Source organism: Ovis canadensis, chromosome 1 (genome assembly GCF_042477335.2).
Source record: "Ovis canadensis isolate MfBH-ARS-UI-01 breed Bighorn chromosome 1, ARS-UI_OviCan_v2, whole genome shotgun sequence".
NCBI lineage: Eukaryota > Metazoa > Chordata > Mammalia > Artiodactyla > Bovidae > Ovis > Ovis canadensis.
Window position 1 is genome coordinate 102,739,728 of NC_091245.1, and position 22,775 is coordinate 102,762,502.

A 22,775-nucleotide genomic window follows, 5' to 3' on the forward strand; every position below is an offset into this window, starting at 1 on the left:
TGTGACAGATTGTATGACCAAGGAGCCTAAAATATTTACCCTCTGGTTCTTTTGGATAAAATTTGCTGACCTCTGTCCTGTTTACATAACAGAATTGACTAAGTAGTGTTGCGTAAAGGTGTTACAGAAAAAAAAAAAAAAAAGACCAGTTTGTATCTATTTCATAATACTTTTCCTTCAGGGAAAAAGGTTAGGTAGTTTTATTAAGATTTTGAGATTAAGACATGAGTGGGAAAATTTTCTGGTTTCTAATCACTTTGTCAGATTATTAGGCAATTTGGTAAGATTCAGATCATTGTACTGAAAGGTTTTTGAGGGTCAAAGATAAGTTGAATGAGTTTGAAAATGTTCTGCTCTTGAGAATGACTGTAGCCTAGGAAGAGCCTGGCTGAGAAGGAGTAGAAGAAAATGAAAACTTCAAAGGCTCTTGCTTGGGCAATTTTGATTTCCTCAGCGTAATAAGTTAAAGAAGATTTGCAAAATAAACACAGCGCAAACCCAAAATTGATACATTTTCCAGCCCCCTTAATTTTTAGACAATTAAAATAATTTATTTGGTATCAATACAAATCATATTTTTGCTTTTACTAGAAACATCTTATTGTAATAGTATTTTAAGTGAGTTCAACAAAACCGAATACATCGTTTCACTCCTGTAATGTCACTGACAAAGGACTCCTGGTAATATGAGTGATGGCTCTGTTGTTTTCTTTTGTTTGCTTTTGAAAAATTTGCTTTACTCAACTTTGATTTTACAAAAGACCTATATTAGTACTTGTTTTCACTAACTGAAAGAAATCTGAAGAGGAGTTTTGCTTTTATGAAAAAAGTTGGAAAGCAAAAATAGCATTCAGCATTTGTTTTGCAGTGAGCCTTTTAGAGGCATCAGGTACCCCGAGACACCCCGAGTGGCACCATCAACTCCTTCCCAGGGAATTTCAGCATCTTCAGCATCTTAGTTAGCATCAAGCCGCCGCACCTTTGAATTGTGTCTGTGAGCATCTGTGCTTTGTCTCAGCTTACCAGCAAGATGTGTCCTTAAGAAACTGTTTCTTCCCTTTACCTTATTTCAGCTTATGAAAGGTTTCATAGGAATGCTATACTTTGGGATAGTGGGGGGGAACATGTGCTTGCATTGTTAGTATTACCTCTTTTTTTTAACAGCTTTATTGATATAACATTTATTTAACATACAATTCACATAGTAAAGTGTATAATTCAAGGCTTTCTATATGTTATATTAAATTTTAAAAGTTGTAGTATATATATTATATATCACATAAACTAGCCATTTTAATCACTTTCAAGTGTACAACTCATGGCATTAATTACATCCACAATATTGTGTAACTATCACCACTATTTCCAAAATGTTTTGATTGTCCCGAACAGACAGTCTGTACCTATTAAACAATAACTCCCTATTCCTCACTCCCTCCAGCCCTCTTTTAACCTCTCATCTGTTTTCGGTCTCTATGAATTTGCCTCCTCTAGATAACTCATGCAAGTGGAATCATATAATATTTGTCCTCTTGTGTCTGGCGTATTTTCTTAGCATGTTTTCAAGATTCATTCACGTTGTAGCATGTGTCAGAATTTCCTTCTTTTTATGCCTGAATAATATTATGTTTTATGGATTTTGTTTACCCGTTTATCTGCTGATGGGCACTTGGTTTTCTTCCTTTTGGTGATTTGAAAAATACTGCAGTGGAGGACTTCCTGGAGGTCCAGTGGTTAAGAATCTGCCTTCCAGTGTGGGGGATTCGGGTTGTATCCCTGGTCAGGGAACTAAGATCCCACATGCGGTGAGGCAACTCTGCCAGTGTGCCACAAGTAGTGAGCCCACGGGCCACAGCTGGAGAGAAGCCTGCACACTGAAGCTCAGACCTGATGCAGCTGAAAATAATGATAATATTAATAAAATTTAAAAATATCACAATGAACAGTAAGTCCTGTTAGAGTCTCTCTTTTAAAATTAAATTTTATTTTTTTGCAGTCTTTTGTATTAAACTGGAGGATAATTACTTTATAATATTGTAATGGTTTCTGCCATACATCAACATGAATCAGCCATAGGTATATGTATGTCCCCTCCCTCTTGAACCTCCATCCCACCTCCCTCCCCATCCCACTCCGCTAGGTTGTCACAGGCTTTGGATTCCCTGTGTTATTCTGTATTTTCCCACTGGCTATCTACTGGACATATGGTAAAGAATATGTTTCAATGATACTTTCTCAAATATCCCATCTTCTCTTTCTCCCACTGTGTCCAAAAGTCTCTTCTCTATGTCTGCGTCTCCATTGCTGCCCTGTAGATGGATTTATCAGTACAGTCTTTCTAGATTCCATACATCAGTTCAGTTCAGTTCAGTCGATCGGTCATGTCTGACTCTTTGCGACACCATGAATCCCAGCACACCAGGCCTCCGTGTCCATCACCGACTCCTGGAGTTCACCCAAACTTATGTGCATCGAGTCGATCATGCCATCCAGCTATCTCATCCTCTGTTGTCCCCTTCTCCTCCTGCCCCCAATCCCTCCCAGCATCAGAGTCTTTTCCAATGAGTCAACTCTTCACATGAGGTGGCCAAAATATTGGAGTTTCAGCCTCAGCATCAGTCCTTCCAATGAACACCCAGGACTGGTCTCCTTTAGGATGGACTGGTTGGATCTCCTTGCAGTCCAAGGGACTCTCAAGACTCTTCCAACACCACAGTTCGAAAGCATCAATTCTTCAGTGCTCAGCTTTTTCACAGTCCAACTCTCACATCCATACATGACCACAGGAAAAACCATAGGCTTGACTAGATGGACCTTTGTTGGCAAAGTAATGTCTCTGCTTTTCAATATGCTATCTAGGTTGGTCATACCTTTCCTTCCAAGGAGTATGCGTCTTTTAACTTCATGGGTGCAATCACCATCTTCAGTGATTTTGGAGCCTCCCAAAATAAAGTCTGACACTGTTTCTACTGTTTCCCCATCTATTTACCATGAAGTGATGGGACCACATGCCATGATCTTTGTTTTCTGAATGTTGAGCTTTAAGCCAAATTTTTCACTCTCCTCCTTCACTTTCATCAAGGGATTTTAGTTCCTCTTCACTTTCTGCCATAAGGGTGGTGTCATCTGCATATCTGAGGTTATTGATATTTCTCCCGGAAATCTTGATTTCAGCTTGTGCTTCTTCCAGTCCAGCGTTTCTCATGATGTACTCTGCATAGAAGTTAAATAAGCAGGGTGACAATACACAGCCTTGACGTACTCCTTTTCCTATTTGGAACCAATCTGTTGTTCCATGTCCAGTTCCAACTGTTGCTTCCTGACCTGCATACAGGTTTCTCAAGAGGCAGGTCAGGTGGTCTGATATTCCCATATCTTTCAGTATTTTCCACAGTTTATTGTGATTTACACAGCCAAAGGCTTTGGCATAGTCAATAAAGCAGAAATAGATGTTTTTCTGGAACTCTGGATTCAAGGGACTAGGTCTGATAGACAGAGTGCCTGATGAACTATGGACAGAGGTTCGTGACATTGTACAGAGGACAGGGATCAAGACCATCCCCATGGAAAAGAAATACAAAAAAGCAAAATGGCTGTCTGAGGAGGCCTTACAAATAGCTGTGAAAAGAAGAGAAGCGAAAGGCAAAGGAGAAAAGGAAAGATATAAGCATCTGAATGCAGAGTTCCAAAGAATAGCAAGGAGAGATAAGAAAGCCTTCCTCAGAGATCAATGCAAAGAAATAGAGGAAAACAACAGAATGGGAAAGACTAGAGATCTCTTCAAGAAAATTAGAGATACCAAGGGAACATTTCATGCAAAGATGGGCTTGATAAAGGACAGAAATGGTATGGACCTAACAGAAGCAGAAGATACTAAGAAGAGGTGGCAAGAATACACATAACTGTACAAAAAGGATCTTCAAAACCCAGATAATCATGATGATGTGATCACTCACCTAGAGCCAGACATCCTGGAATGTGAAGTCAAGTGGGCCTTAAGAAGCATCACTACGAACAAAGCTAGTGGAGGTGATGGAATTCCAGTTGAGCTATTTCAAATCCTGAAAGATGATGCTGTGAAATTGCTACATTCAATATGCCAGCAAATTTGGAAGACTCATCAGTGGCCACAGGACTGGAAAAGGTCAGTTTACATTCCAATACCAAAGAAAAGCAATGCCAAAGAATGCTCAAACTACCATACAGTTGCACTCATCTCACACGTAGTAAAGCAATGCTAAAAATTCTCCAAGCCAGGCTTCAGCAATACACGAACCCTGAACTTCCAGATGTTCAAGCTGGTTTTAGAAAATGTAGAGGAACCAGAGATCAAATTGCCAACATCCTCTGGATCATTGAAAAAGCAAGAGATTCCATATACATATATATATATATATATATATATATATATATATATATATATATATATATGATACTTATTTTTCTCTTTCTGACTTATATCACTTTGTATAATAGGCTTTAGGTTCATCCACCTCACTAGAACCAATTCAAATGCATTCATTTTTTATAGCTGAGTAATATTCCATTGTGTATATGTATCACAACTTCTTTTTTTTTACTGCTACATTTTGCACAAAATGAAGATAACCAACTGACTAAGCAGTTCCAGAACCATTAGTGTTCACTAATTAAGAAGTAAACGAGGAGAGTGAAAAAGCTTGCTTAAAACTCAACATTCAGAAAACTAAGATCGTGCCATCCAATCTCATCACATCATGGCAAATAGATAGGGAAACAATGGAAACTGTGACAGACTTTATTTTCTTGGGCTCCAAAATCACTGCAGATGGTGACTGCAGCCATGAAATTAAGACACTTGCTCCTTGGAAGAAAAGCTATGATAAACCTAGATGGCATATTAAAAAGCAGAGACATTACTTTGCCAACAAAGGTCCATCTAGTCAAGGCTATGGTTTTTCCAGTGGTCATGTATGGATGCGAGAGTTGGACTGTGAAGAAAGCAGAGCACCAAAGAATTGATGCTTTCGAACTGTGGTGTTGGAAAAGAGTCTTGAGAGTCTCTTGGACTGCAAGGAGATCCAACCAGTCCATCCTAAAGGAGACCAGTCCTGGGTGTTCATTGGAAGGACTGATGTTGAAGCTGAAACAGCAATACTTTGGCCACTTGATTTGAAGAGCTGACTCATTTGAAAAGACCCTGATGCTGGGAAAGATTGAGGGCAAGAGGAGAAGGGGACGACAGAGGATGAGATGGTTGGATGGCATCACCAACTCAATGGACACAGTTTGGGTAAACTCTGGGAGTTGGTGATGGACAGGAAGGCCTGGTGTGCTGCAGTTCATGGGGTCACAAAGAGTTGGACACGACTGAACAACTGAACTGAACTGAACTTTCGTCTCTTCAGGTAAGTTTATTCTAAATATTTTATTCTTTTTGTTGCAATGGCAAATGAGATTGTTTCCTTAATTTTGCTTTCCAATTTTTCATTGTTTAGTTCAGTTCAATTCACTTCAGTTGCTCAGTCGTGTCCAAGTCTTTGCGACCCCATGAATCACACTCACCTAGAGCCAGACATCCTGAATGTGAAGTCAAGTGGGCCTTAGTAAGCATCACTGCGAACAAAGCTAGTGGAGGTGATGGAATTCCAGTTGAGCTATTTCAAATCCTGAAAGATGATGCTGTGAAAGTGCTGCACTCAATATGCCAGCACATTTGGGAAACTCAGCAGTGGCCACAGGACTGAAAAGGTCAGTTTTCATTCCAATCCCAAAGGAAGGCAATGCCAAAGAATGCTCAAACTACCACACAATTGCATTCATCTCACATGCTAGTAAAGTAATGCTCAAAATTCTCCAAGCCAGGCTTCAGCAATACGTGAACCGTGAACTTCCTGATGTTCAAGCTGGTTTTAGAAAGGGCAAAGGAACCAGAGATCAAATTGTCAACATCTGCTGGATCATCAAAAAAGGAAGAGAGTTCCAGAAAAACATTTATTTCTGCTTTTTTGACTATGCCAAAGCCTTTGACTGTGTGGATCAGAATAAACTGTGGAAAATTCTGAAAGAGATGGGAATTTTCATTGTTAGTGTATAAAAATACAAGAAATTTCTGTGTATTAATTTTATGTCCTGCGACTTTAATTCATTGATTAAAACTAATAATTTTTTGGTGGCACCTTTAGAGGTTTCTGTGTAAGGAATCATGTCTTCACAAAAAGTGAGAGCTTTACTTCTTTTCCAGTCATGATTTTATTTCTTTTTCTTCTCTGATGGCTGTAGAGCGTCTCTTTTCAATTCCTTTGGAAATGCTGTGTCATATGGTAATTTTTATGTTTAGCTTTTTGATGAACTGCCAAACTGTTTTCCAAAGTGGCTGCATTATTTTATTTTCCCACTAGCATCATATGAGGGTTAGAATTTCTCCATGTCCTTGCCAACATTTGTTATTTTCCATTTGGGTTTTTTTTTTCCCACCTTTTGGCTATTATGAATAATGTGGCTATAAACTTTTGCGTATAAGTTTGTGTGGACATGTTTCTATTTTTCTTGAACATACACCTAAGATAGAATTGCTGGGTCATTCTGTGCTTAACATTTTTTAAAAATATAAATTTATTTATTTTAATTGGAGGCTAATTACTTTACAGTATTGTATTTTGTCATACATCGAGATGAATCTGCCACAGGTGTAAACGTGTTCCCCGTCCAGAACTCCCCTCCCACCTCCCTCCCTATCCCATCCCTCTGGGTCGTTCCAGTGCACCAGCCCTGAGCATCCTGTATCAAGCATCGAACCTGGACTGGCGATTCATTTCACATATGATATTATACGTTTCAATGCCATTCTCCCAAATCATCCCACCCTCTCCCTCTCCCACAGAGTCCAAAGACTGTTCTATACATCTGTGTCTCTTTTGCTGTCTCGCATACAGGGTTATCATTACCATCTTTCTAAATGCCATATATATGCGTTAGTATACTGTGTTGGTGTTTTTCTTTCTGGCTTACTTCACTCTGTATAATAGGCTCCAATTTCATCCACCTCATTAGAACTGATTCAAATGTATTCTTTTTAATGGCTGAGTAATACTCCATTGGGTATATGTACCACAACCTTCTTGTCCATTCGTCTGCTGATGGACATCTAGGTTGCTTCCATGCCCTGGCTATTATACACAGTGCTGCGATGAACATTGGGGTACACATGTCTCTTTCAATTCTGGTTTCCTTGGTGTATATGCCCAGCAGGGGGATTGCTGGGTCATATGGCAGTTCTATTTCCAATTTTTTAAGGAATCTCCACACTGTTCTCCATAGTGGCTGTACTAGTTTGCATTCCCACCAACAGTGTAAGAGGGTTCCCTTTTCTCCACACCCTCTCCAGCCCTTATTGCTCGTACACTTTTGGATCGCAGCCATTCTGACTGGTGTGAAATGGTACCTCATTGTGGTTTCGATTTGCATTTCTCTGATAATGAGTGATGTTGAGAGTCTTTTCATGTGTTTGTTAGCCATCTGTATGTCTTCTTTGGAGAAATGTCTGTTTAGTTCTTTGGCCCATTTTTTGATTGGGTCATTTATTTTTTTGGAATGAGCTGCAGGAGTTGCTTGTATACTTTTTGAGATTAATCCTTTGTCAGTTGCTTTGCTATTATTTTCTCCCATTCTGAAGGCTGTCTTTTCACCTTGCTTATAGTTTCCTTTGTTGTGCAGAAGCTTTTAATTTTAATTAGATCCCATTTGTTTATTTTTGCTTTTATTTCCAATACTCTGGGAGGTGGGTCATAGAGGATCCTGCTGTGATTTATGTCGGAGAGTGTTTTGCCTATGTTCTCCTCTAGGAGTTTTTGAGGAACCACCAAACTTCCATACTAGCAGCACCCTTTTATATTCTGACCAACAATGTAGGAGGGTTCCCATTTCTTCACATTCTGCTTGACACATTTCCCATTAAAAAATTATAGTCATCTTAGTGAGTATGAAGTGTGGTTTTGATCTGAAACTCCCTAATGACCAATTATATTGAACCAATTATCTTTCTTGTGTTTGTTAGCAATTTATATTCCTTCTTTGGAGAAATGTTAATTCAAGTGCTTTGCTGATTTTTAAAATGTGGGCCTTTGGGGTTGAGTTTTAAGAATTCTTTATATATTCTGGGTACTAAACCCTTATTAGATACATAATTTATAAATATTTTCCCCCATTCTATAGGTTGCCTTTCCACTTTCTTGATAATGTCTTTTGATGCACAAAAGTTTAAAATTTATATGAAGTCTTGTATGCTGTATCTTTGCTGAATTCATTTATTAGCTATAGCTTGTTTTTTGGTAGATTCTTTGGCGTTGTCTATGTATAAACCCATATCATCTAAAAATAGCTTTACTTCTTCCTTTCCAATTTGGATGCCTTTTATTTTTCTTGTTCAATTACTGTCTAAGACTTTTGTTTTACTTAGAATAGCAGTAGTAAAAGTATGAATCCTTTTTTGTTTGTTTCTGAGTTAAAGGGGAAAACTTTCAGTCTTTCACTATTCAGTATGATAGCTGTGGATTTTTCATAGGTGCCCTTTACTATGTTAATGAAGTTATTTTCTATTCCTATTTTATGGTATATTTGTCATGAAAAGATATTGAATTTTGTCAAATGACTTCTGCATCTATTGAGATGATCATGTAGCTTTATGCCTTTGTTCTATTACTGATTTTCTTATGTTGAACTATTGTTGGGTTTCTGGGATCAACCCCCGTGGCCATGGTGTATATAATCTTATAAATGTGCTGTTGAAATTCAGTTTACTTCTGTCTTGTTGAGAATGTTTGTAACCATATTCAAAAAGGATATTAATCTTTTGGTGTTTTTCTTTTTCTTGTGGTACCTTTGTCTGCAGTCCACCTAATTTTAAATCTACACTTAAGAAGAATGAGCCAATCCTACAATTCTGTGTTGAATACTATCAGAATAAATTTGAACCCTTCCCGAGAAGAAAAGTCCATGGTTTATTTTCAGTGATATGAATTTGAAGGAGATTACCTTGTTCCTACCATTATAGTTGGCACTGAAATGTTTTGCTAGGGCTCCATGGTGGCTGGTCATTAGTAGAACACCGACTTGACTTTACAGCTCCCTAGGGTAGAGGGAATGTCAGGGTCCTGAGAAGGTAATGGGGTGGGCAACACAGGGGACAGGAAGTTGCTTAATAAAGAGTAAGTTTTTCTTGACTTCTCTTTGTTTCCATCCACTTTCCAATTAGAGGAAAAAAGTTACCTTTATTTTCCATTATTTTTTATTTCTCCAGTAATGCTTCTTAGACATTTAGAAGCATGGGGTTAAGAGCAAAAACTCACTGCCTTGTTATGTTTGCACTGATAGTTCAAGGATATTTTAACCCTGACCAGCATCTATTCCTGATCTTCATTCAAAATGTTATTTTCCATCCAGTGTAGAGGGGAAATGGGCAGTGAGGAACAACTGCATGGGTTACACAGCAAGCTAGTAATGGAGGGAAGGTTGCAACAGTAGTGCTCTTACCTCCTTTCTGTTGAGCCACCTTTTGCTAATCTTATGTATTCATCAAAGTAAGAATCTGGTAACGGCAGGAATGCCAGGGCTTGGTCAAGCCTAGGAACAGTCTGTTGCAAAACAGAGAACCCATTTTGGCCTCACTGGCTATGGGGGAAACCCTGTGTTAACAGCTTCTGAGCTTTTCCCTTAGTTATGTGGTGTAGTTTCACTCATATGCTGCCATGTACCTTGGACATAGACAAAGTAGTGTCAGAACTAAAACTGCACAATGGCTAGAAATGGAGATATGAGCATATCTGATAGAAAGAAGAGAAACCAGTCATTTGGCATTCTTCCTGTTAGTTTCTTTTCCCTTGGATGAAGGTCTGGAGTGTTGTAGCAGTTTCTTGCGTGCATGCTAAGTCGCTTCAGTTGTGTTGACTCTAGTGACCCTATGGACTGTAGCCCGCCAGGCTCCCCTGTATACAGGATTCTCCAGGCAAGAACACTGGAGTGGATTGCCATGACCTCCTCCAGGGGATCTTCCTGACCCAGGGATCCAACTCTCATTTCCTATGTTTTCTGCATTGGCAGGCGGGTTCTTTACCCAAGCTTTGTAAGTCTGACCAAATGATTAAGTACTTTCACTGTCTAAATTGTACTAATTGAGAATAGATGGCAGTGCTGGCTTGTTCTTTCAGCTTCACATTTTTAACATGCCTAGTGTCCTTGAAAGCAAGCTGTGAGACAGAGCTGTCATAAAAGCCCTGTCTCTGTAGTCCTAGGATTGGATGGAAGGAAGACTGGGCAGAAAGGGTGGCTGTTGCCAGACATGTAAACTGCAGAGCTGCAAGCCCAGGCACTTCCCTGACACTTTCGCAAGCCCTCTCTGAGTTTCCAGGGGGATGAAACTGCCAGCCTCGCCTCCACAGTGAGTCATCTGCTGGGGCTTTTCTTGGAGTTTGGGAACTTCAGGTGGGCCCTAGAGACAGAGCTTCTAGGACAGGAGACTTGGCCATCCCAGGATCAGTCAGCTCTGGAAGTAGAGGAGTCCAGCTGATCTCATACCTGTGGAAGGATGACTGGCTAGGGTACCACAAAGATATTTCTTTTTTCAAAACTTTTGTTTACTTATTTCTTTTTGGTTATGCTGGGTCTTCATTGGTGTGAGGACTTTCTCTAGTTGTGGTGAGCGGGAGCTACTCTTCCTTTCAATGTGCTGGCTTCTCTTGTTGTGGAACATGGGCTGTAGAGCATGTGGGCTGCAGTAGCTGCAGTGTGTTGACTCAATAACTGCAGCTCCTGGGCTCTAGAGCACAGGCTCAAAGGTCGTGGCACACGGCCTTAACTGCTCTGAGGAATGTGGGATCAAACCCATATCTCCTGCATTGGCAGGCAGATTCTACATGACTGAGCCGCCAGGAAGCCACTGGGGAAGCCCCCACAGGTATTTTGAAGTTATTAGGTTAAGCCATAGGAAATGGTCAATACTGAACCAGTTTGACCTTTGAAAATGGTGATCTCAGTTCAGCCTAAACTTTCAATAAGGAGAAAACAAGCAAGAAACTGAAGCCCAAAGAATCCATTGCCTGCAATAGATTCAACTCAATCTACTGGAAACAGAATATATTTTCTAGAACATTAGTTTCTCAATTTACTTTTATTCTTGTCTTAAGTTCTGTTATGGTTTGAATTGTGTCCCCTACCCCTAAAAAGTTATGGTGAAGTCCTAACCCTCCCAGTACCTTATAATGTGACCTTATTTGGAAATATGGTCTTTATAGAGGTTCAGTTCAGTCACTCAGTAGTGTCCGACTCTTTGCGACCCCATGAATCGTAGCACGCCAGTCCTCCCTGTCCATCACCAACTCCCAGAGTTCACCCAGACTCACATCCCTTGAGTCAGTGATGCCATCCAGCCATCTCATCCTCTGTCGTCCACTTCTCCTCCTGCCCTTAATCCCTCCCAGCATCAGAGTCTTTTCCAATGAGTCAACTCTTCACATGAGGTGGCCAAAGTATTGGAGTTTCAGCTTTAGCATCATTCCTTCCAAAGAACACCCAGGACTGATCTCCTTTAGAATGGACTGGTTGGATCTCCTTGCAGTCTAAGGGACTCTCAAGAGTCTTCTCCAACACCACAGTTCGAAAGCATCAATTCTTCGGTGCTCAGCTTTCTTCACAGTCCAACTCGCGCATCCATACATGACCACAGGAAAAACCATAGCCTTGACTAGATGGACCTTAGTTGGCAAAGTAATGTCTCTGCTTTTCAATATGCTGTCTAGGTTGGTCATATCTTTCCTTCCAAGGAGTAAGCGTCTTGTAATTTCATGGCTGCAGTCACCATCTACAGTGATTTTGGAGCCTCCCAAAATAAAGTCTGACACTGTTTCCACTGTTCCCCATCTATTTACCATGAAGTGATGGGACCACATGCCATGATCTTAGTTTTCTGAATGTTGAGCTTTAAACCAACTTTTTCACTCTCCTCTTTCACTTTCATCAAGAGGCTCTTTAGTTCTTCACTTTCTGCCATAAGGGTGGTGTCATCTGCATATCTGAGGTTATTGATATTTCTCCCGGCAATCTTGATTCCAGCCTGTGCTTCTTCCAGCCCAGTGTTTCTCATGATGTACTCTGCATAGAAGTTAAATAAGCAGGGTGACAATATACAGCCTTAACGTACTCCTTTTCCTATTTGGAACCAGTCTGTTGTTCCATGTCCAGTTCTAACTGTTGCTTCCTGACCTGCACATAGGTTTCTCAAGAGGCAGGTCAGGTGGTCTGATATTCCCATCTCCTTCAGAATTTTCCACAATTTATTGTGATTTACACAGCTAAAGGCTTTGGCATAGTCAATAAAGCAGAAATAGATGTTTTTCTGGAACTCTCTTACTTTTTCAATGATCCAGCAGATGTTGGCAATTTGATCTCTGGTTCTTCTGCCTTTTCTAAAACCAGCTTGAACATCTGGAAGTTCACGGTTCACGTATTGCTGAAGCCTGGCTTGGAGAATTTTGAGCATTGCTTTACTAGCATGTGAGATGAGTGCAATTGTGTGGTAGTTTGAGCATTCTTTGGCATTGCCTTTCTTTGGGATTGGAATGTAAACTGACCTTTTCCAGTCCTGTGGCCACTGATGAGTCTTCCAAATTTGCTGGCATATTGAGTGCAGCACTTTCACAACATCATCTTTTAGGATCTGAAATAGCTCAACTGGAATTCCATCACCTCCACTAGCTTTGTTCGTAGTGATGCTTCTTAAGGCCCACTTGACTTCACATTCTAGGATGTCTGGCTCTAGGTGAGTGATCACATCATCATGATTATCTTGGTTTTGAAGATCTTTTTTGTACAGTTCTGTGTATTCTTGCCACCTCTTCTTAGTATCTTCTGCTTCTGTTAGGTCCATACCATTTCTGTCCTTTATTGAGCCCATCTTTGCATGAAATGTTCCCTTGGTATCTCTAATTTTCTTGAAGAGATCTCTAGTCTTTCCCATTCTGTTGTTTTCCTCTATTTCTTTGCATTGATTGCTGAAGAAGGCTTTCTTATCTCTTCTTGCTATTCTTTGGAACTCTGCATTCAGATGCTTATATCTTTCCTTTTCTCCTTTGCTTTTCACTTCTCTTCTTTTCACAGCTATTTGTAAGGTGTCCCCAGACAGCCATTTTGCTTTTTTTGCGTTTCTTTTCCATGGGGATGGTCTTGATCCCTGTCTCCTGTACAATGTCACAAACCTCATTCCATAGTTCATCAGGCACTCTATCTATCAGATCTAGGCCCTTAAATCTATTTCTCACTTCCACTGTTTAATCATAAGGGATTTGATTTAGGTCATATCTGAATGGTCTAGTGCTTTTCCCCACTTTCTTCAATTTAAGTCTGAATTTGGCAATAAGGAGTTCATGATCTGAGCCACAGTCAGCTTCTGGTCTTGTTTTCGCTGACTGTATAGAGCTTCTCCATCTTTGGCTGTAAAGAATGTAATCAATGTGATTTCGGTGTTGACCATCTGGTGAAGTCCACGTGTAGAGTCTTCTCTTGTGTTGTTGGAAGAGGGTGTTTGCTATGACCAGTGTGTTCTCTTGGCCAAACTTTATTAGCCTTTGTCCTGCTTCATTCCATATTCCAAGGCCAAATTTGCCTGTTAACTCAGGTGTTTTATGACTTCCTATGTTTGCATTCCAGTCCCCTATAACGAAAAGGACATCTTTTGTAGGTGTTAGTTCTAAAAGGTCTTGTAGGTGTTCATAGAACCATTCAACTTCAGCTTCTTCAGTGTTACTGGTTGGGGCATAGACTTGGATTACTGTGATATTGAATGGTTTGCCTTGGAAACGAACAGAGATCATTCTGTCGTTTTTGAGATTGCATCTAAGTGCTGCATTTCGGACTCTTTTGTTGACCATGATGGCTACTCCATTTCTTCTAAGGGATTCCTGCCCATAGTAGTAGATATAATGTCATCTGAGTTAGATTCACCCATTCCAGTCCATTTTAGTTTGCTGATTCCTAGAATGTCGACATTCACTCTTGCCATCTCCTGTTTGACCACTTCCAATTTGCCTTGATTCACGGACCTAACATTCCAGGTTCCTATGCAATATTGCTTTTTACAGCATCAGACCTTGCTTCTATCACCAGTCACATCCACAGCAGGCTATTGTTTTTGCTTTGGCTCCATCCCTTCATTCTTTCTGGAGTTATTTCTCCACTGATCTCCAGTAGCATATTGGGCACCTACTGACCTGGGGAGTTCCTCTTTCAGTATCCTATCATTTTGCCTTTTCATACTGTTCATGGGGTTCTTAAGGCAAGAATACTGAAGTGGTTTGCCATTCCCTTCTCCAGTGGACCATATTCTGTCCCACCTCTCCACCATGACCCGCCCATCTTGGGTAATCAATTATAGGGGTAATCAATTATAGAGGTAATCAAATTAAAACTAGGTTGTTAAGGTGGACCCTCCCAATATGACTGGTATCCTTATAAAGAGGGGAAACATGGACAGAGGGAAAATGATGCAAAGACACACATGAGAATGCCATTTGAAGGTGGGGTGATGCACCTACAAGCCAAAGGCGGCATGAGGCAACCAGAAGCTAGGAGAGAGCATGGAATCATCCCTTCCCTGGACCTTCAGAGGGAGCACAGCCTTGCTGATACCTCGACTTTGGATTTAAAGTCTCCAGACCCATGAGACAATGAGTTTCTGTTGTTCTAAGCCACCTAGTGTGCGGTACTTCATGATGGCAGCCTTAATGTTATGGTCTGAATTATTGGGTTGCCTCACCCTGGGCTGGCCCAATTCATGTGTTGAAATCCTAATGCCCAATATGATGGTATCAGTAGGCAGGGCTTTTGGGAAGTGCTTAAGGTGAAGCCTTGAAGAATGTGATTAGTGTCCTTATAAAAAGATCCAGAGAGATCTCTAGCTCCTTCCACCATGTAAGGACACAGTGAAAAGTTACCAAATACGAACTAGTAAGTGGGCACATCAGAAGGTGAACATACTGGCATCCTGATCTTGGGACTTTCCATTTTAACTCATTTTAACTGTGAGCAATAAATTTCTGTTTTTTACAAGCTACCTGACCTGTGGTATTTTGTTATAGAAGTCCAAATGGATTAAGACACTTAGGAAATGAATACAGGCTCCTTCCAGTGATGATAAACCATGCTACTGGTGAGAGACAATAACACGGTCTATGTTAAAATGGTACAAGTTTAATCCCTAGACTCCAAGACAACAGAGGTGAAGGGTCTGATTCTGTAGAAACTGGTTGTTTCCTACTGTAGCCTAGAAGATTCGTTTAGATACAACAAAGCTAGTTTTGTAATTTATAATGCATACACACCACACACACACACACACACTCATGTACCCACATATTCATTCCTTTCTTCAGTTTTCTGGCATTTCCAAGTTTGTGGTAAAAGTTTCAGTATGAATTTTTCCTCTTGTCTGCAATGGATTAGACATCACACCTGAGCAAGCTTAAGGAGCCCACTCAAATTTTAGGAGAGCCAGACACTCATCCTAAGGAGACAGAAAGAATTGCTGATCCTCTCACAGGGAGTGTCTCTGTGTTAAAAAAAGTTTGGAAGGTGGAAATGGAGCTCCTGGAATGGAATTCAAAAGACTTATTTAGGAAGGTCCGGGTTAACAGGTTTTGGCTGATGGGGATTCAACAGTGGATGACAAGAGCAGGACTGGAGACAACTGCTTCTTCTGGAGGAGAGGCAGCCTTATGCAGACTGCTATGGAATTCTTTTATGTTGAACTTTTCTTAGGATCCAGCTTTATAAATAAACCTAAACAAAATAGAAGGAGATGATTATAAGTCAACTGACTTTAACGTGATGAAACTTCTACAAGTAGAAATATATAAATACACACAAAGGAAAGCACTTTGATTCATATTGGTACTCTCAGGATATCTGCATACTCTCATTTTTTAGCTAAATTAAGAATCAACTTTTGACTATCACAACACTGTATTAGCAACTCCTGGGTAACCAAGTCGTCTACCTCTTGGTCATTTCCTGGTTCTTTACCACTTCCATTAGAGATAGTCAAGAAGGTGAAAGGAAGTAAAATTACAACTGAGCCATCCGGTACCTTTATGATACTGAAAGGTTTAGTGAGACAGGAAGCACAAACCACAGCCTGGGATGGGGTTTAAATTAACTGTGGATTCAAATTATTCATGATCTTCCTCCTGCTTCTTTTAGCCATCATTCTTGCAAAAGCTGATACTTAAGGGAAAAATGAATTTCTTAAACAAGACACAAAAGCATTAACTGTAAAGGAAAAAATTTAATAAATGCGAATATATTTACATCAAAAACTTCTGTTCATAAAAAGATAACATAGCAAATAAAAGGCAACTTACATATTCTAGGAGATATGTGCAGCTTATATAGTCAACAAAAAGATTAGTTTAATAAAAATATAGACAAAAAATTCCTATACCAATTAAAAAAGTGAGAAAAAACAACAGAGGCTGAACAAATAGGAATTTTGCAGAATGGGAGACAAATATGATTAATAAATATATCAGGAAAATGCAACTTAAGATCACACTGATATACCATTTTACAACCATTTGATTGGCAAAAATCAAGAAGTTTGATTTTATCAATTGCTGGAAAAAACAGAGATCAAGAGAATCTTATCTATTGCTGGTGGGAATGTAATTTGCTACAGCTTGAGAAAATAATCTGGCATTCCTCTGTAAGGCTGAACACTCTTATACCCCACAACCCAGAAATTTCACTCCTAAGTATAGGCCAAGCTCTTGCCCATATATACTAGCAGAAGACATGAATAAGAATGTTCATAGTAGCCCCATTCATAATAGTCAGACTTCCACCATTAAAGGGGGAGATAAATTCATTGTGGTACAGCCACACAATGGAATATTATACTGTCGTAAAGAACAAGCTACAGAACCAACATGCGTGAACTTCAGTTATTTGAAGCTGAGTGGGAAAAAAAAAAAATCCCAGAAAAGCACAGACAGTACAATCTCTTTTCTACAAAGTTCAAAAACAAACACCTAAACAATATATTACTTAGACACACATATATTCTTAATAAAACTTAACAAAATAAGGTATAAAGGAATGAAAACCACAAAATTCAAGATCATAGTTACTTCTGAAGGAAAAATAGAAGGATGAGATGGGGAAAAGTAATTAGGTAGGGATATAATACTATTAAGAGTCTGGTTCTTGTTTGATTGAAAATTTCAAGATGTTTGTTATTAAATTAGAAAAAATAAACACATTAGTGAATGAGTAAGTAAAAGATTGCCTTTCATATAAATACGAATAATGACTGTATATATCCTACATCAAGGATTCTGACTAACCCAAACATGTGAATCTGAGCTCCATTAAAATAAAAAGAAAAAAAAACAGATAAAAAGTATTGGGTATCTAAATTAACTTTTCTAAGTCTGAAGCTACTGAAGATGAGGCTTCCAGGACCCATCACTTGCAAAGACCCTGTGAGAGCTGACAATATACAAAGTTACTGATTACAACAGTATTTGCAAGAGCAAAAGACAGAAAATATCCATGTCCAATATCTCCAACTCCAATCCAGGACCATAGGGTTCATTCTCATTTGCACTTTTTCCATATCTGGAACTCCTCTGATGTGAGAAACCTGGTTCCCAGCCTGTGCAGATGCTACCCTTTCCCTGCGGGCTTCGACGCCCATGCTGCTCCCCATGTGAACTCTACCCTTTCCCTACTTGGACTCTGACACCCTGTGCTGGGCCACTGCCCTGTGCCGACATCCTTTACTCCACTCAGGTTCCTAGACAGCGACGGGCTGTTGTAACCATCCCTCCCCACGGCCCTGCCCTCACCCCTGAGCCTACCACACCCCACCCCGACTCTCCCTCATAGCTTTAGAAATATTTAAGAAGACAGGAAGGGGTGAAATGGAAGGAAGAAGAAAAAGGGAAGAGAATGGGAAGAACCTCTCTCCTTTTTCTGTGCTAATGATAGCACAACTACAGTCACTGTCCTGTATCCTGTATTTTTCGTTCAGTATATAGTAATGACATATAGCTCCGTATCAGACCAAAAGAGTTCCCTTATTCTTATTTGTTGTTTAATTGCTCAGTTGTGTCCGACTCTTTGTGACCCCATGGACTGTAGCCTGCCAGGTTTCTCGGTCCATTGGATTTCCCAGGCAAGAATGCTGGAGTTGCTTGCCATTTCCTTCCACAATAATTTTTTTTTCCCCACACACGATATAGTATATGGATGAACTGTGGTCTCTTTACCTAGTCTCCTATTGATAGACATCTATGTTTGGCCAGTCTTTGGCCAGGTCAAATGACACTGCATGAGCAGCACGAATACTAGAGCTCTAGAGCAACCTTAGGGGCTTCCCAGGTGGCTCAGTGGTAAAGGATCTGCCTGCCAAGCAGGAGACGTGAGTTCAGTCCCTGGGTCAGGAAGATCCCCTAGAGAAGGAAACGGCAACCTATTCCAGGATCCTTGCCCGGAGAATCCCATGGACAGAGGAGCCTGGCAGGGGGTCCATGGGGTCGCAATTAAGTCAGATAAGACTTAGCAACTAAAGAACAACAGAGCAACCTTACACACGTTGTAATGTTGAACACATGTTAGTACACCTTTGGAATAAAACCCTGAAGATGGGTCATGAGGCTCATGACTATAATTTTGAGAGATACTGGCAAACAATGAATAAGAATAGCTTGTTCTCAGAATTAAGAATTTCTAGGCATGCATGGGTTAAAAAACCAAAACAAACCAAACCAACCCCACCCCTCCCCAAACAAAAACACCCCAAACAGCTGAAACCAAACTTAAAATAGCAAGTGGCAGCTTCTTACCTGTTGCCTCTGAGTATACAGTCTTCTCATCAACACTTCGAACATTACAGGAAACAAACAGTTTCCTCCCCTCAAGTTTATCAAGTTGGCTATGTATCACAAGAACAGAACAAAGAGGGACAGGTCTGCAGAACAAAAAAGGAAAAAAAAATCCCTTTTTATCAGATTTATGTAACACTGAGAGATGATCAAGTGCATGACAGGGGTGGAAATTTATGACATTTGGGTATCAATGGGTACTGACTGTCTTAGATAAACTGCTCCTAAAGTGGGGCTGACATCACCAGCCACTCACACTCCCTTGCTCCCAAGCACAACTGTGCTCAGGTGGCTCTTGGGCATCCAGTCCCAGCCTGCTGTTGTGGGTTACGTTCAAAGAGATCACCAGGGATTCCAGCTCGGTGATGGCAGGGACTGTCCCATCTGAAGGGAGATGAAATCCTTTAAAGAAATGAAAATAGGACCATGGAATGGTCCTAGTCAGCGTGTCTCATTTTCTCTGTCATAATCACAATTTCTCACCCAATCTGCTTTAGAGAAACTGTCACTAGAAAGACACTGAATAACAAATTGCTGGTATTGGCTTAATGTGCTAAGTCAGAGCTGTCCAACAGAACTGTAAGTGATGACAGAAACGATGGGCCACAGCTGAGCTGTCCAACATGGTTGCCAGAGATGGCTACTGAGCATTCAAAATATGGCTATTGTGAATGAGAAAATAAATCTTTAAACTAGTTTAGTTTCAATTCAGTTCAGTCGCTCAGTAGTGTCTGACTCTTTGTGACCCCATGAACTGCAGCATGCCAGACCTCACTGTCCATCACCAACTCCCGGAGTTCACCCAAACCCATGTCCATTGAGTCGGTGATGCCATCCAACCATCTCATCCTCTGTTGTCCTCTTCTCTTCCTGCCCTCAATCTTTCCCAGCATCAAGATCTTTTCAAATGAGTCAGCTCTTCACATCAGGTAGCCAAAGTATTGGAGTTTCAGCTTCAGCATCAGTCCTTCCAATGAATATTCAGGACCGACTTCCTTTAGGACGGACTGGTTGGATCTCTTTGCAGTCCAAGGGACTCTCAAGAGTCTTCTCCAACACCATAGTTCAAAAGCATCAATTCTTTGGCACTCAGCTTTCTTTGTAGTCCAACTCTCACATCCATACATGCCCACTGGAAAAACCATAGCCTTGACTAGATGGACCTTTGTTGGCAAAGTACTGTCACTGCTTTTCAATATGCCGTATAGGTTGGTCATAACTTTCCTTCCAAGGAGTAAGCGTCTTTTAGTTTCAATTAATTTATATAGCTATATGTGTCTACTGGCTATATGTGTCTATAGTCAATTCTGGGAATCTTAGAGAAAGTGCTGTAGTGAAAAACGTTATCTCTTTAAAGGTAAAATTTTAGTTGATAGAAACACAAAGTAGAGCAGGGAGATGTGTTTTACGTTCCTGTAGTACCATCATGTGGATGAAGGAACTACTCCATGTGGAAAGGAAATGAACATTCTGATTACCCTTCTGTCCAGTTTTTGCTCCCATTAGCTTTTCCTGAACTTCTTGATGAAAAAACTGAGCTTTGCCACCCCAGTATTTACTAAGACCCAGGGGACATTAGGTGGTCTTGCCTGCTCAGCATCTTCCTTTCCTACTAACATCACTCCTTTCATTTATCCATCTGTTCTACCTCTCACCACTCATCCACACACCAACACTCCCTTTTCTTTGGGGAATCAGCCCCATTTTTAACCCACGTATGTTGACTAGGGTTGACAGCTGACTTTTATCCCCCATACCCCCTGACCCCCTCCAACAGTGACTGGTTGTGCATATGAGCATAAGCTGAGACTATCAACCCTGGAACTTGTGCTGGAGCCCTTGGGGCTGGGTTCTTTTTCTGCTTGAGTTGCTAGGCTTGCAAGATATAAGCCTGCCTGTTAGCTGTGGCACTAAATTGGGAAAGGCTACCCAAGGATGGAGAAGGTTTAAAGGAAAGTGTGGCTGAGACACAGGCACAGATTCTTAATGGCATCATTGAATGCCTACATCCAGACATATCTGTCTTCTCCACCATGCAAGCCAATACGTTCCTTTTTTCCTTGCACTGTTGTGAATTAAGAGGTCTGTCCCTTAGAATGAAAAGTTCCTTGTTTAATAAGAGAGAGTAAGAGAAAGGAGAAATACAAAATAATATAACTTTATAGAATATAATTTTCTTAGTGCAACTAATATTTAGGCACAGATAAGCTTGATTGGCATAAAAAACAGGCTTCATATAATTTTATTTATTTGGTTTTATTAGACAACTTACTTAGATGTGTGTTAGAAGCAAAAAGAAAGATAATAGAGATACAAGCAAATTTTAAAAGTAAAAGGGAAAACACACGTATACAACAGAGAGGCTTAAAAAGTTAAATGGTGAATCTGACAAACAGATCAAGAAAACAGAGAGAGCATAAATAAATAAAGCAGAAAAACATCTACTGCTTTATTGACAAGCCAAAGCCTTTGACTGTGTGGATCACAATAAACTGTGGAAAATTCTTAAAGAGATGGGAATGCCAGACCACCTGATGCCTCCTGAGAAATCTGTATGCAGGTCAGGAAGCAACAGTTAGAACTGAACATGGAACAACAGACTGGTTCCAAATTGGGAAAGAAGTACATCAAGGCTGTATATTATCTCCCTGCTTATTAACTTATATGCAGAATACATCATCAGAAACACTGGGCTGGATGAAGCACAAGCTGAAATCAAGAGAGCTGAGAGAAATATAAAAAACCTCAGATATGCAGATGACACCACCCTTATGGCAGAAAGCAAAGAAGTAAAGTGCCTCTTGATGAAAGTGAGAGAGGAGAGTGAAAAAGTTGGCTTAAAGCTCAACATTCAGAAAACTAAGATCATGGCATCTGGTCCCATCACTTCATGGGAAATACATGGGGGAGACAACGGAAACAGTGAGAGACTTTATTTTGGGCTCCAAAATCACTGTAGATGGTGACTGCAGCCATGAAATTAAAAGACACTTGCTCCTTGGAACAAAAGATATGACCAACCTAGATACCATTATTAAAAAGCAGAGACATTACTTTGCCAACAAAGGTCCATCTAGTCAAAGCTATGGTTTTTCCACTGGTCGTATATTGATGTGACTATAAAGAAAGCTGAGTGCTGATGCTTTTGAACTATGGTGTTGGAGAAGACTCTTGCGAGTCCCTTGGACTGCAAGGAGATCCAACCAGTCCATCCTAAAGGAAATCAGTCCTGAATATTCATTGGAACGACTGATGCTGAAGCTGAAGGTCCAATACTTTGGCCACCTGATGGGAAGAGCCAATTCATGGGAAAAGATCCTGATGCTGGGAAAGATTGAAGGCAGGAGGAGAAGGGGACGACAGAGGATGAGATGGTTGGATGGCATCACCAACTTGATGGACATGAGTTTGAGTAAGCTCCGGGAGCTGGGGATGGACAGGGAGGCCTGGCGTGCTGCAGTACATGGGGTTGCAAAGAGTCAGACACGACTGACTGACTGAACTCAACTGGCTGAACTGGGACCAAAAAAGACATAACTAAGTACTTAACTGAGGTAAGAAAAATTGAGAACCCTATTAATAATTTCATGTTAATAAATTTAAAAACTCAGATGAAATGGAAAAAGTTGCAAAAAAAAAGTTATTGAAGTTGACCAAAAAAAAAACCAACCCCCCCCCAAAAAAAAGGGTTAGAAAGCCTGAATAATTGAACAAAGAAGTCATTGAGGCCAGAGGATAGAGAAGCCACACCCAGGAAGGATCCAGGTCTTTGAATCATTTCAGGGGTGGGTCCTTTACTAACTTTCACACATAAGACAATGCAAACAAAAAGTCTATTGATTTAATCAGGCAAAACGTTAAAGGTTA

General features: G+C 40.3%; 1 protein-coding gene across 1 annotated transcript in view; it reads right to left on the bottom strand.

The window, feature by feature from the left end:
- Positions 1-15,196: 15,196 nt before the first annotated feature.
- Positions 15,197-22,775, bottom strand: part of THEM4 (thioesterase superfamily member 4) — a 51,640-nt gene continuing 44,061 nt past the window's right edge. The window contains exons 5-6 of the mRNA XM_069542602.1: positions 18,870-18,994; positions 15,197-15,804 (exon numbers count right to left, since the gene is read on the bottom strand). Coding sequence (XP_069398703.1) covers positions 15,764-15,804; positions 18,870-18,994 — 166 coding nt within the window. The 3' untranslated portion in view covers positions 15,197-15,763. The remainder of the gene's footprint in view (positions 15,805-18,869; positions 18,995-22,775) is intronic.